Source organism: Salmo trutta, chromosome 30 (genome assembly GCF_901001165.1).
Source record: "Salmo trutta chromosome 30, fSalTru1.1, whole genome shotgun sequence".
Classification (NCBI taxonomy): Eukaryota; Metazoa; Chordata; class Actinopteri; order Salmoniformes; family Salmonidae; genus Salmo; species Salmo trutta.
In genome coordinates, this window is record NC_042986.1 from 22375101 (window position 1) to 22390610 (window position 15510).

A 15510-nucleotide genomic window follows, 5' to 3' on the forward strand; every position below is an offset into this window, starting at 1 on the left:
GCTTGGGTTAAGTATGGACGTTTTGCATTATGGAAAAGACGGGTTAACACATTAAAGGGCAATTCTACCACTTTTCAACCTCACATTAATTCTCTCCAAAGCCATATCAATGTCTACAAATGTGAAAATAGCACATTTCTACATTTTATTGTAGAAAAAGAAAAACCCTTGAATGAGTAGGTGTGTCCAAACTTTTGACTGGTACTGTATGTAGACACTGATATGGTGCTGGAGATAATGAGTATCGCGTTGAAAAGTGGTGGAATTGCCCTTTAAGGAAATACAAAGAAGGAAAACAAGGTTATTTCTTTATTCAAATAGTTATTTTATTTGGTTATTTCAAATAGTAAAAAGCGCTATACAAAAAAAAGTATATTAATTGATTAAAGCAAAAAGTATCGGAGTACCAAACTTGTACACGTAACCACAGCAGTGTTCTAGAATATTGGACCGTTGGTTTTATACTTTTGGAATTCTCAGTGCAGCAAAAGCAATTTCTCCAACTGTCAACAGATTCAAATGATTAGAGGATGCGTACCAAGAGACGCATTGGTTGGGAATTGTGGTTAGTTGTGCGTTCGGTCTATTCGTCCCCTGTGGATGGGGGTCTAGCTATGTCACAATGGGACGCCGGACTATCGTGTCCTAGCTTCTGTGCTTCTGATTTACTCTTTATGTAATGTACATAGTGACTCACACATTTGGATTTAAAACCATAAAAATAGATAGATCTTCATATATTCACAATTGTAGCATCTGTGGCAGCACCATTGAGGCTTAGTCAATTTTCTTCTTCACGATTGGCTGATCCCTCCTGATGACCAGGTTGGACATGACTCTAACAGGGTCACCAAGAGGGATCAGCCAATGAAGTTGGAACTCCCACCCAGTTGACTACATTAAAATGGTAGAAGCCCTCAATGGCACTGCTCATGCTAATACGGTCTTTCAGCCACTAGAGCCTCTTTCATTCTCTATGTTTAAAACAGAGCAGTATGGGACATGTGTATGGATATTTGGGATAGCTGGTTTCAAATCAGAGGCTTATACCGATGTAGGATCTCAATTTGTTGCTGAATGTTCCTGCACAGCAGGGAATGCAAACGTGTGCTGTATTTTTTTTTTTTAAAGGCTTCTAAAGTTTGTCATTTACATTTTTAAATTTCAGACTTGACTTGCCCTAAGGAAAAATGTATCAACCCATAAAAATGTCCATTAATTATAATCCACATAATAATTCACATTTCCTGTTGCTGCAGGATAATTTTCCGGCTGTAGCAAATGGGCTCACATTAAGATCCTACATCTGTAGGCATCTGTATGGGTTTAAATCATCTGTACCAGCTCCTGAATCCTGCCACCGCAGATACCAAGTGAGAGGGCACACAGACAGACGGGTACTCACACCAACAGTGCCTTCGGAAAGTATTCAGACCCCTTAACTTTTTCCACATTTTGGAGACCAGACATATCACACACAGACACTGAAGAAAGACCACAACACCAGCTGCAGCTAAAGAAGGTTAGCTTTGGTTTTCTCAATTCCCCCCAGTAAAAAAAACACACTTAAAAAGAAGTGCTTTAAAAAGCTATCATAACTACATTACAACAACAAATGTTAGAGAAAGTTATACATACACTTAAATGTGCAAGGGCAACATGTATTTTCTAGCAGCTAAGAGCAGAGCAACATTTACTATGTCATTTTTAAAGCCATGCAATGGACTGGGAATAAGTATCCAGAAATGTAAAACGCAAATCTATGATGAAAACATATCTTTCAGTCTTTGTTCATGGTATACATCTGAATACAGTTTTGGAAATGGGCCGTTGTGTTCATTTGGGGCCTCAGCACCATGATGTAGACCTTGGGCATGAAATAACCACCGAGTATACCGAGCACACTGGACACTATGGCCAGCACATGCATGGCCATGGCAAACTCCCCCCTGCTGACAAAATAGATGGTGAAGAAGCTGATCCAGGAGATCATGTATATCATGAGACTAAAGGTGATACACTTGGCCTCGTTGTAGTTGGCTGGCAGGTCTTTGCCCATGTAACTGAAGGAGAAGCAGAGCGTGCTGAGCAGAGAGACATAGGCTAGCTCTATCATGGCCCAAAAAGAGAGGGTGTTACTACACTCCGTGACGATGCTGTCGGAGTAGAAGTCCACGTCCTGGGAGGGGTATGGGGGGTTTAGAGTAACACGGATCACAGAGATCAACAAAACTGTCATGGAAACAACGAGGACAGTGACTTCAGGCCCGTGGTTCTTAGCCCAGGTATCATAGGCCCGGGGAAGCTTGGAGGATAGCTTAAATATACACACTACCTGGAAGGAACGGACGGTGACACAAGCCAGGCACATGGTAAAGCTGAAGACGAAGAGAGGCTGCTTGAGAAGGCAGTCAGTCCGAGACGGGAAGCCAAAGTGGCACAGGGCACTGGCGGCCGCCGCGGTTAGGGCCAGAAGCATCACCAGGCAGGTGTGCCCACCGGCCGACTTGACCACAGGGGTGCCCAGGTTGAGGAGGAAGATGCCCCCTGTTCCCAGGGTCATGAGCAAGGTCAGAGCCAGGAGGAGTAGCAGGGCGATAGACAGGGGACCCCCCCAGGCCAGCAGTAGGACTGTCCGATCCAGACACACCTCGCTTTCCGCTGGGGACCACTGGTAAAGCTCACACTTCTGGCACCGGGTGGATCCTAAAGAGTGACATACCATAACATCAATACTGGGGTCAGTTCAATATTTATAGTACCAAGTTTCCAAACATTAAGGGGTTTAGCTACATTCATTCATTGAGATGAAAAGCATCCCCATAATTGAATGGATAGCATTGATTACAACAACATCAGAGATTGTATTCCCATCATGTGTTATTCGAGTACTGCTGAATAGCTAAGAAAATGGCTACACAAACTATCTGAGTTGACCTTTGTATCTGATTCTCTATGCACACACTACACACACTGATACTCCAACACACTCACTCCATAATTTGCTCACACACATATAATATGCACATACATACTGACTCTACACACACTCACATACAATCATCATATATGCTGCTGCTACCCTGTGTTTATCACTGTACTGTGTGCATGTGACATTAAAACTTGAAAACTAGTGCTACCACCTGCTATAGGAGACAGTTTATGGAAGGGCAACATATGCCACCTGCTGGACACTTTCAAACAGTACAAATGGAATGTTCTTTAACAGACAGGGCTTGGACAATGGATGGGCATACAAGACAACTGGTTTGTGTAATCTGTAATCTCACCAGTCTTGTTGAGGAAGTTGTGAGCAGCACAGGCCAGGCAGTCGAAGCAGCACTTGTGTTGTCCCGTCTGCAGCTTCCTGTGTCCTTTAGGGCATTCTGGGGAGCATATCGACGGAGGCACCTCCTAGACACACCCAGAAACACACCGATGTCCACCTATAACCAGGGGTTTCGCTTTCTATTTCTATAGAACACAAAAACTATTCTGCAATTTCATCTGACAATGGGTATGATTATAATACTACTGTGCAAATGCTGTAATTCTGAGCCTTTACTTTTCCTGTGTATCCGTCGTCACTACCCCATTCAATTTGAGCAAGGTCCACTGTGAGGTCAGTGGGGTCTGCAGTATAAGAGCCCACCTCACGGAGAGACCACTCTGTTCCCCTCCAAATCCAGGTCACGATGTCATATCCTGTGGGCGGGTCTCCGTTCTCATTAAAGTAAATAGAGGAGTTCCCAACAGAGAATCTCACCTGCTTTAACAGTGGCAGAAGCTGAGGGATAGACAGAAGACAAAGAACATACACTAAACATGACTGTAACATACCTATGATAGTAAACATGGTTTACTGTTGATTTCCAATAGTACATGACAATCAAGTCTATAGTGGACTTCGCTTTCTTTAGAGCAGGCTTTTTGACTACAGTACCACCATTTTGAAAACACTAACCTGCCAAGGTAGCACTTCAGACTTTTGGCATTCACCCAAGCCACAACCAAGTGCTTGATGCAGTGCATGTGCCACAGCATATACAGCCTTGTAAACATTATAAGAGGATTTGATGTCATAGTCCCCCAAAGAGAAGTTTTTTGCTGCCATGCTGGAGAGGTCCGTATTTTGCAAACATTCAACACTCAGGTCCATCGTGCCATTGGAGGTGCCACTAAGTAACTTTGGAACAGCATGGCTTTCGAACTCCTCAAACCCAGCTATTGCTGTGTATTTGATGGAGATGCCTAGTACAGTCCCAATGGTGTGAATACCTGGTATCCCCGACACTAGAGTGGCGACTGACCAGTCCTCTGTCCCTATCCACACCTTACCAGTTACACCCTGCTCTATGACAAACGGGAAGAACTGACTGACTTTGGTCCTGCTGGAGAACACGACAATAGTGTTGACCTTGGTCTTCACAATGTTCTTGACTATGTTCCTCATGGTCTGGTTGTTGGCGGAGGTGAGTTCGGGGATGATCCCTTGGAAGGAGATGCAGATGTCAAAGTGAGCAGCCTGAAGGGAGAGACTCTCTATGCCCTGGAGGCCGTAGGAGTCGTCGCTGCCCAGTAGAACGATCCAGGTCCAGTTAAAACGGACCAGCAGCTGGACCATGGCGTCCACCTGGTTCTTGTCACTGGGGATGGTGCGGAAGAAGGCTGGGTAGAGGAGCTTGTTACTCAGCATCTCATTGGAGGCTTCATAGGAGATCTAGGAAAAATATCACAGATAGGAGGAGGAGGAAGAGGAGAGGGAGGAGGAGGAGGATGGGGAGGATAAATAAGAGGAGGAAGAAGAAGAGGAGGAGGACAAAGTATAAAGTATAGGAGGCAAGAAGAATAAATATTTACATATATAAATATGTTTGAAAAAACAAGTAAGATCAAAAGGAAGAGCAAAAGAAGACTAAAACAAATGGTCACAACTGTATTCCGTTCTTAGTCTAGAGAGAATAGATATTAGCATTAGTTTTACTGGTGACCATACACTGTACCTGTGGCACTAGATAAGAGCCCAGCACTGCAGCAGGGGTGAAGGTGTAACTGCTACTATCAGGCCCGATCACTGCCACTGCCCTCTGGTCACCACCTGTGTTGTTCCCTAAAGTTCTCTGGTACTGTTGGGCCAGCATGGCCAGAGTGGCCAGCACACTGGCTGGTTGATTGCAGGTGTCATACGCATGGTAACCCAGTGATACCCCTGGGAGAAGATGCTGGTTTTTGGTACCGTTGTTGATCTCCTCCACAGCGAATCTCATGGCTTGTATCAAATGATAGCCATGTTTATTAAATTTGCCTCTGAATAGGAAAGAATTGATTGCAAGCAAAATCAAAATAAATCTATAATATAAAGAAAGTGTTTGATTCAAATCCCAATTAACTCATTGATTCTCTAAAATTAACTAAATTGCCAGGGAAATAGATTAACAAAATATGTCCTCTTGTGAGATATTTGCTATTGTACTTACTCTTTACAGGCTCCCAGGGCTGGTAGGTTGGAGCTGGAGGGGGCCAACTTGTGTAGGGGAAAGAGACCAGAGATGGTGTAGTCCCCTGGAAGCTGCAGACCGGTTCCCTCAGTCAGCTGATGGCCAGCCAGGATCAGTACCAACCAGCCCAGGACAACACACACACCACCACACACATCCATACCTCAACCTCAACAAACCACAGCCCTGAACTGGAAATATGGGCATTCTACCTATTTTTATATTAGAATGGATGGATGGGTGGAGTGGAAAGAAGGTGGAATGGAGGGAGTGTGGATGGTTTTGCATCTTTCCCAGTGATGAAGTAAGGAACATTTGCATTTTGAGATTGGTTTTTCATCCAGTAGAGTTAGCTTTATATTGAAATGAACTGCATGAATGTACACGCGTAGAATCTTAATTTGATCACTCTTTTGTGATCACTGGTAGGCCTGATCACCGACAATGATGAGACAGCCTATAGGGAGGAGGTCAGAGACCTGGCAGTGTGGTGCCAGGACAACAACCTCCCCCTCAATGTGAGCAAGACAAAGGAGCTTATTGTGAACTACAGGAAAAGGAGGGCCGTACAGGCCCCCATTAACATCAACGGGGCTGAAGTGGAGCGGGTCGAGAGTTTCAAGTTCCTTCGTGTCCACATCACCAACAAACTATCATGGTCCAAACACACCAAGACAGTTGCGAAGAGCGCACGACAACACTTTTTCCCCCTCAGGAGACTGAAAAGATTTGGCATGGGTCCCCAGATCCTCAAAAAGTTCTACAGCTGCACCATCGAGAGCATCCTTACCGATTGCATCACTTCCTGGTATGGCAACTGCTCTGGATCTGACTGTAAGGCGCTACAGAGGGTCGTGCGAACGGCCCAGTACATCACTGGGGCCAAGCTTCCTGCCATCCAGGAACTATATACTCGGCGGTGTCAGATGAAGGCCCCAAAAATTGTCAAAGACTCCAGTCACCCAAGTCACAGACTGTTCGCTCTGCTACCACACGGCAAGTGGTACCGGAGCGCCGAGTGTACGACCAAAAGTCTCCTTAACAGCTTCTACCCCCCAGGCCATAGTACTGCTGAACAATTAATCAAATGGCCAACCAGACTACTTACATTGATCCCCCCTGCTACTTGCTGTTTATTATCTATGCACAGTCACTTTACAAATTACTTCGACTAACCTGAACCCCTGCACATTGACTTGGTACCCGTAGCCCCTGTATATAGCCTTGTTATTGTTATGTAACTTTCTTGTTACTTTTTTACTTTAAGAGACACACCACACACTTAAAATCAATGGATATGTCAGATTGCTTTGACTAAAAGGTTAGTCACAATGTAAATCAGAGCTGGTTAATTTCTTTCTATGTTATCGGTTTTGTTTTGATTTTTGCGGGAGGGGGAAGGGGAAAATCACGATTAGAATATGTTGAGGGGAAAACACATTTTCTAACAAGAGCACATCAGGGTACTAAAATCTTTCCAACGTATCTTCTGCTCCATTTTCCATGAGTGGTGGACAGTCAATATAGAAACCTTCCCTAAGTTGTTATTGCTGCTAACACTGTTGGGCTGAATTTCCATTCTCTATCCATTACCAAAACCACAGTGACATTTGAGGCCCAGATTGTGCCCCATGTGTAAACACACCTTTAACCACGGACAGCCTATTTGCCTCATACTCACACACTGCAGGATCTGCAAACTCAAAAGAAGACCACAGTTTCCCTTTGTTTTGACAGCAATATTACACATTTTGTTAACCTCATTATTACAAATGCAAATGCCATGTAAAGTAAAAACATTGTACAAGCTTGGCAAAATAAAGTATTTCCATATCCATCAACATAGTTGCACTGAGAACATTTGCCTAGCTTTGGTTTTAGAAATGGGGGGACATAATATTTTTTTGTATTATTATTTTTATCCGGTCAGATAAACACTCCAAACAGCCAACCTTACTGCTCGTAGGCGTCTGCATGGTCCTATAAAACACTCCTGCCCCCAGTGAAGTTGGTTCGGTTTGGGTTCGATAAAAATAAAAAATAAATCATGGTTTTTGATGTCGGTTTCCATTATTTGGGTTGAACGCTGTAACAATACAGCATAAACAATGCTGGCAGTGACTGTTTCAGTATGATATGTTGGATAAAGGAATAAAGACAGACACCAATGTCAAGTTCAATAGCCTTGTTCATGCATTGTACAAATCCCTACACGCGGAGTCCGGGGAACAGTCCGGCTAGTAGATTACCTATCAACTAGACTCCGTAAAATCATCCTTTTCAATAGAAAGTGCAAACATAACGGCATAACATTAAGTTCTTAACAGTCAAGTCATAACAATTGAAAAAGCATGACATTTTCTTTTTACTTCAGTTGTCATCTTCCTTTTTTTCTTCTTTAATAATGAGGTTAACAGAGACAAGTTAACACAGTCTCTTGCTTACAGAGTAAGCCTGTCTGGTGGCTTGCACAGCCGACCCACCCGTGAGTAAGTATTGGCTCTGACAGGGGTAGGATTAGGGCCACGAGCTGGAGAGCTTGGTGGGGTAGAAGCCTCACCTTCAGTTGGCTCATGTCTCAATTCTGCACCCCTTACCCTTAGGCCTAGACTGTGATCCAGCTCATCTAGGTGAGTGTATGGCGTGTTCTGGTTTGTCTGCTCTGCTACGCGCAGATCCACCCGATTGTGACGATAGAGGGAGCCACCAACATCCACCAGGTAAGAACGTGGTGCAACTCTCTGTAGGCATGTGCCCAGCCTCCAAAGTTCTGTGTGGTCTCCCGGCAGCAGTTTCATCCTTATCGTTTCACCCACCTCCAGCTTTGGTAGGTCTCGAGCAGTCCAGTCGTGGAAGCACTTAGCGAGCTACTTTCTGTGACGCAGTTTGTCCGTGACGCCAACCATGACGCAGGGCTCAAGTAGCTTGTTAGCTACGGGGATGGTAGTCTTCAGACGTCTGGACAGAAGGCGTTGTGCTGGGCTGCTGTCCATGTTTTCCGTGGGCGTGTTCCTCCACTGTCGCGCACGGCCCTACTTAACAGGTTTTTTGCAGTCTTGACAGCTGACTCTGCCTTGCCATTTGCTTTTGGGTGTCTTGGAAAGGAGGTCACGTGTTCAAACTCCCATTCTGAGGCGAAATGCTTGAACTGTGCAGGGAATTGTGGGCCATTGTCCGTGATTACCTTGTCAGGCTGACCTTGCCTATGCAAACTGCACCTTGCAGCGCTTTATGACCGTCTCTGCAGACAAGTCAGGGAGCAGTTCAATTTCCCAAAAGTCAGAGTAGTGATCAACAATGAGAAGATATTCAGCCACAGACAAAAGGACTAAGTCCATGCTGATGATTTGCCAGGCCCTTGTGGGCAGTTCGTGTGACATCATGGTTTCCTTTTGCTGTTCATGAGCGTACTCGTTGCATGTGGTACAGTTGCTGACAAAGTCTTTCATTTCTGCATGCATGTTTGGCCAGTATAATGTTTCATGAGCCTGGCGGTAGCATGCGTCACCTCCAACATGACTGGAGTGTATCTGGGTAAGCATCTCTGGATGTAGTGATTTGGGAATAATGACCTTCTGACCTCTAAACAAGACGCCATTTTGCATGCTGATCTCATCTCGAAAGGTCCAGTATTCTCTCACTGTGAAAGGTATCTCCTCTTTCAGGTATGGCCAACCTGCGAGAGCCATGGACTTCAGTGACTGTAGGTGTTCGTCCTTGTCAGTGTGTTGCCTGATCTGGGCTAGGCGGTGATCTGTGACGTTTAAGTAGTCTGCCTGATTGATCTGTTGAACATCTTGTTGTTCCTGCTGTAGCAAACAGATGGCCTGCCGCTGATAGGCAGTGCCTCTGCCTCTACATTGTGCTGTTGCCCTGCTCAGTGTGTCGCTGATGTACATCTCTGGTCCTGGCTTGTAAATGACCTTCAGGCTGTAGTTTTGCAGAGTCAGGAGCATGCTTTGAAGCCTCTTGGGGGCGTTGAGGAGAGGTTTACTGAATATGGCAATGAGTGGTTTGTAGTCAGTTTCAGTGGTGACCAGCTCTCGACCATATAACTACTGATGGAATCGCTGGCAGGAGAAGACGATGCTGAGGCACTCTTTCTCAATTTGTGCATAGTTTTGTTCGGTGGGGGTGAGCGCTCTCGAGGCAAACGCAACGGGCTGGCCTTCCTGCATAAGGCAGCATCCAAGTCCCCTTTGGCTGGAGTCGCTCTGGATTGTGACAGGCTTCGTGAAGTTGTAGTAGCACAACACTGGCATGGATGAAGCCAGAGATTTCATCTCCTGCACCGCGGCCTCGTGCTTGGGTAGCCAGTGCCATGGTGTGTCTTTGTCCAGCAACCGGTGCAGAGGCTCACAGACTGCTGATAGGTGTGGCATGAACTTTGCAAGATAGTTTGCAAAACCGATGAGACGCTGTACTCCTTTTGCATCAGACGGGTTTGGCATGTCAAGTCTGGGTCCGGCTTCAGGCCTTTTGCTGAGAGAATGTGGCCATGGAAGTGGACATCTTTCACCTTGAACTGCAGCTTCTTCAGGCCAAGACGAAGCTTAACTGATCGACAGCGCTCCATCAGTGCCAGGAGCTTCACATCGTGGTCGCGTTCTGCTTCTTCGTCTGTGTCCCCACAGCCTACAATCAGGACATCATCGGCAATGGGTTCAATGCCCTTGAGCCCAGCCAGTAACTTGTGCTGCTTGCGTTGGTATACCTCAGGCGCCACTGAGACACCAAACGGGAGCTTGAGCCAGCGTTTCCGACCCCAGGGGGTCCAGAAGGTAGTCATGAAGCTGCTTTCTTCATCCAGCTTGCATTGAAGGAATGCATCTCGGGCATCCACCAAGGTGAAAATCCTGGCCTTGGGAAGCTTATAGAGGACATCTTCTAGTGTCGGCATGATGTAGTGGGATCGTTTCAGTGCTTGGTTCAGATGCTTTGGGTCGATGCAGACCCTCAGCTTCTCTGTTTTTTTCACTATGACCATATTGCTGATCCGGTCAGTTGGTTCGGTCACAGATGTCATGTGGCCATCGGCCTCATACTTGTCCAGCTGGGCCTTCACAGCGACTTCCATTGCAATGGGCACATTGCGAGGAGCACACTGGACTGGAGTGATGCTCTCATCCACTTCAAAGTGTACCTCCCCAGGCACTGATTCAACGGGCATGTTGAATACATCGTCATATCTGCTGAGTAGTTGTTCTTTGGACAGGGGTCCATGCTGGACAGGATCCACAATGTGCAGGTCATTTGGTACAGTGAACTGCATCAGTCCCAGGCGTTTGCATGTAGAGCCTGAGAGGAGAGGATGTTAACTGGTTTTCACAATCTCAAACTCCAACTTGTGTTTGCGTCCCCGAATAACACATTCGGTCTCAAAAGGTGCCCATAGAGCTCATTAGCTCTCCTGAGTACAGCTTTAGTCTAGTATCGCTGGGAAATAGATGTGTGTCAGGTGCCATATTGATTTTGTCTTTGTAGCTCATTACGTTGCATGTAGCACCAGAATCCAGTTGACATTGTTGTTGCTTGTTGTGTAATCGTAGTGTCACAAACCATTTCTTCCCTCGAGTGTACAGCCCCAATGGATTCATGCATGTAAATGTCACTTTCACTGTTCAGCTCTGAACATTGAGTGACATCATCAACACAGTGAATCTTGCCCTCACTCACCCTTCTTTTGCTTTTGAGACACACTTTTGCAAAGCGATTATTAGTTCCACAAGCTCTGCATGGTTTTCTGTAGGCAGGGCAGTGCTCTTTGCCATGCCACGTGTGTGTGTATTCCCACAGTATTTACATGCTACGGGGCGCTCTGTGTTCACCGTTCGTGGTGAATTACTCTGCCTCGATGTTTTGTCTGAATGTCTGCCTAGCAACAGCGTGAACAGTATCAACGCCGGAGCGTGGGGTTTCGATTTCCATTGCTCTCATTCTCATGTCAGTGACTTCAGCAGTGCGGCACATTTCGATGGCAGTTACTAATGTTAAGCCTCTCTCTCTCTCAGTAGATGCCGGCGCGTATTCTCATTTGCAATTCCCAGTACTATTTTGTGACGAATCAATTCATCTTTCAATCCCCCGTATTCACAAGTGGCAGATTTTTCTCTCAAATGGGTTACAAAGTTGTGTACTGACTCACTCTCTTCCTGTTTGTAGCTTCCGATAATGAACCGCTCGTAAATTACGTTTCTGGCGGGTTTGAAGTAATTCTCCAATGCATCCAATATAGCCTTTGCATCACACTGTTGTTGTGCTGTGAGGGTGAGATTGTGCCGGTAGATATGCCTGCATTCGCTGCCCATTAAACTCCTCAGAGTTGCCGCTCGTACCTCGTTGGGTTTCTCATGTAGACCGGTCGCCAGCTCATAGTCCTCAAATTCATCCCTGAAGTTGTCCCAATTAGTATTCCAGTCCCCTGTGAGAACTATGGGATATGGTGGCGGAATGTTTTCTGCCATAGCAATGGAATAGGACATTTCTTTGCCTTCAGTCATCGAGGTAGGTAGTGATGCTAGCTAGTCAGCTAACAACGAGTTGATCAGTGTTGTAACTAGGAGTAGGAAACGGCATGTGTTCGCATATAGAACGTAACTGCGCCTATACTGTACTTAGCTACAAAAATAACAAACGTGTGGTTTTCGAGCCACTTCTGATACCATGTTTCAGTATGATATGTTGGATAAAGGAATAAAGACAGACACCAATGTCAAGTTCAATAGCCTTGTCCATGCGTTGTACAAATCCCTACACGCGGAGTCCGGGGAACAGTCCGGCTAGTCGATTACTGTCATGCCCTGACCTGAGAGAGACGTTTTATTTCTCTATTGGTGGGCATTCTATGTGTTGTATTTCATTGTTTTGGCTGAGTATGGTTTCCAATCGGAGGCAACTGTCTATCGTTGTCTCTGATTGGGAATCATACTTAGGCACCCCTTTTACCCTCCTTCAGTGTAGGAGCTTGTTTTTGTACAGCTCAATAAGCCTGCAGAACGTGACGCCCAGTGCGTCCTGTGCCAGCGCCCTGCATTTGCCGGGCGAAAGTAAGCATCCAGCCAGGACAGGTTGTGCCAGCTCTACGCTCGAGACCTCCAGTGCGCCTCCACGGCCCAGTATATCCTGTGCCTGCTCCACGCACCCGGCCTCCAGTGAGTCTCTCCAGTCTGGTACGCCCTGTGCCTGCTCCTTGCACTTGCCCTAAGGTGCGTGTCACTAGTCTGGCGCCACCTGTGCCACCCCCACGCATCAGGTCTCTAGTGTGCCTACCCAGTCCGGTGTGTCCTGTTCCTGCTCCTCGCACTCGCCCTGAGGTGCGTGTTACCAGTCTGGCGCCACCTGTGCCAGCCCCACGCATCAGGCCTCCAGTGCGCTTTCCCAGTCCAGAGCTTCCGGCGACAGTTCCCAGTCCAGAGCCTCCAGCGACATTCCCCAGTCCGGTGAGACCGGTTCCAGCTCCACGTAAGAAGCCTCCAGTGGTAATCCATGGCACGAAGCCTCCAGTGATGATCCATGGCCCGGAGCCTGTAGGGATGATCCATGGCCCGGAGCCTGTAGGGATGATCCATGGCACGGAGCCTGTAGGGATGATCCATGGCACGGAGCCTCCAGTGATGATCCATGGCCCGGAGCCTCCAGTGATGATCCATGGCCCGGAGCCTCCAGGGATGATCCATGGCACGAAGCCTCCAGTGATAATCCATGGCAAGAAGCCTCCAGTGGTGATACATGGCACGGAGCCTCCAGTGGTGATACATGGCACGGAGCCTCCTGAGACAGTCTACAGTCCGGAACCTCCGTAGATGGCCCACAGTCCGGAACCTCCGTAGACGGCCCACAGTCCGGAACCTCCGTAGACGGCCCACAGTCCGGAACCTTCGTAGACGGCCCACAGTCCGGAACCTCTGTAGACGGCCCACAGTCCGGAACCTCCGTAGACGGCCCACAGTCCGGAACCTCCGTAGACGGCCCACAGTCCGGAACCTCCGTAGACGGCCCACAGTCCGGAACCTCCGTAGACGGCCCACAGTCCGGAACCTTCGTAGACGGCCCACAGTCCGGAACCCCCGTAGACGGCCTACAGTCCGGAACCTCCGTAGACGGCCCACAGTCCGGAACCTCCGTAGACGGCCCACAGTCCGGAACCTCCGTAGACGGCCCACAGTCCGGAACCTCCGTAGACGGCCCACAGTCCAGAGTCTTCAGCGACGGTCAGCAGTCCAGAGTCTTTAGCGACGGTCTGCAGTCCAGAGTCTTCAGCGACGGTCTGCAGTCCAGAGTCTTCAGCGACGGTCTGCAGTCCAGAGTCTCCAGCCCAGAGACTCCAGCGGTGGTCTGCAGTCCAGCGCCTCCGGCACTGATCCACGGTCCGGTTCCTCCGACGACAATCCACGGTCCGGCAATACAAAAGCGGAGGGATCAGCGGGCGGAGCCGCCACCAAGGGTAGATGCCCACCCGGACCGAGAGTCCGCACCTTTGGGGGGGGGGTACTGTCACGCCCTGACCTGAGAGAGCCGTTTTTCTCTGTTTAGTTAGGTCAGGGTGTGATATGGGGGGGAGGGGGGCATTCTATGTATTGTATTTCTTTGTTTTGAGCCGAGTATGGTTTCTAATCAGAGGCAGCTGTCTATCGTTGTCTCTGATTAGGAATCATACTTAGGCAGCCTTTTCCCACCTGTGTTTGTGGGTAGTTGTTTTCTGTTTTGTTATCAGTGGCCTGACAGAACTGTTGGCTTTCGTTTCTTTGTTTAAGTTTTTCGATATATATAATAAATTATGAACACTTACCACGCTGCGCTTTGGTCTACTCTTCCTACCACCAACGATTCAGATTTCTGTCCTTTGCGCTCAGTTCATGACATTTGACTTGACGTCGCATTGTCTCCTCTACGTTCGCCGGTTTGAGTAGGTCGAAGCTTGTGCATAGTTCTCTCTTCATGAGTAGCAATGCAGGCGAAGGTTTGGTGGTTGTGTGAGGGGTGTTCCTGTATTGCAGGAAGCTGTTCAAGCATAGTGCGGTGTCGCTTGACTCAGATGTTTCATGGTCTATACCAAACTCTCTGCCACCCTGTTGGTAGATGGGTGATACACCATTCACCTGTATGAACCATTTTTTGGGGCACTAGCTGCCTTCCGTTGTCGCTAACAAGTCGGAGTGGAGATCCGAACCGACTAAACACTTCTCAGAAGTTGTAGACCTCATGATGGCTAACTCTGGCCACTTGCTATGAGCATCCACAACCACGAGAAACATTGTCTTCAATTGGACCTGCGAAGTTGACGTGTATGCACTGCCATGCCTCCTCTGGCCAACGCATGGATGAAGAGGTGCAAGTTGAGGTACGTTGCGAACCTTCTGACATGAGGAACATGTTTTCACTTTCTCCTCAATGCTTCCCTCCGATCCAGGCCACCAGAAGTAGTTTAGTGCGATTTCCTTCATGCAAACCAAATACACTGCAACACAGTGGTCTTAAACAGAACGAAACAGGGATAAATATACCTGTATTTGTCCAATAGATGCTCTCGTTTGCAACTGTTGGACTAATGATTACACCCTAGATCAGCTAGATGCAGGCAAGAGTGTGCAAGGCGACGGACTCCGGCGACGGTCCGCAGTCCGGAGCCTCCGGCGACGGTCCGCAGTCCGGAGCCTCCGGCGACGGTCCGCAGTCCGGAGCTTCCGGCGACGGTCCGCAGTCCACGGTCCGGAGCCTCTGTCACGCCCTGACCTTAGAGCCTTTTATATTCTCTATTTTGTTAGGTCGGGGTGTGACTTGGGTGGGCATATCTAGGTTTCTATTTCTTTGTTGGCCTAGTATGGTTCCCAATCAGAGGCAGCTGTTTATCGTTGTCTCTGATTGGGGATCATACTTAGGCAGCCCTTTTTCCAACCTGTGATTGTGGGATCTTGTTTGTGTATAGTTGCTTTCTGCACTGCATATAGCTTTACGTTCGTTGTTGTTTTTTCCGGTGTAATTTTTATTAAAAAGTAAAATGTACGCCTACCAT

General features: G+C 47.5%; 1 protein-coding gene across 1 annotated transcript; it reads right to left on the minus strand.

The window, feature by feature from the left end:
- Positions 1 to 304: 304 nt before the first annotated feature.
- LOC115168277 (taste receptor type 1 member 1-like) lies at positions 305 to 5935 on the minus strand. Its single transcript, XM_029723406.1, has 6 exons — positions 5478 to 5935; positions 5004 to 5307; positions 3965 to 4720; positions 3566 to 3787; positions 3291 to 3414; positions 305 to 2706 (listed from the first exon to the last, which is right to left on the minus strand). Exons 1-6 carry the CDS (start codon positions 5657 to 5659, stop codon positions 1781 to 1783), a joined length of 2514 nt encoding a protein of 837 aa, XP_029579266.1. The 5' UTR covers positions 5660 to 5935; the 3' UTR covers positions 305 to 1780.
- Positions 5936 to 15510: the final 9575 nt, after the last annotated feature.

Coding starts and splice junctions, on each gene's coding strand:
- LOC115168277 (XM_029723406.1), bottom strand. CDS start 5,659: ATGGATGTGTGTGGTGGTGTGTGTGTTGTCCTGGGCTGGTTGGTACTG. Junction 4,721..5,003: donor GCTCTTATCTAGTGCCACAG/GTACAGTGTATG, acceptor TATTTTTCCTAG/ATCTCCTATGAAGCCTCCAA. Junction 3,788..3,964: donor CTGAAGTGCTACCTTGGCAG/GTTAGTGTTTTC, acceptor TCTATCCCTCAG/CTTCTGCCACTGTTAAAGCA.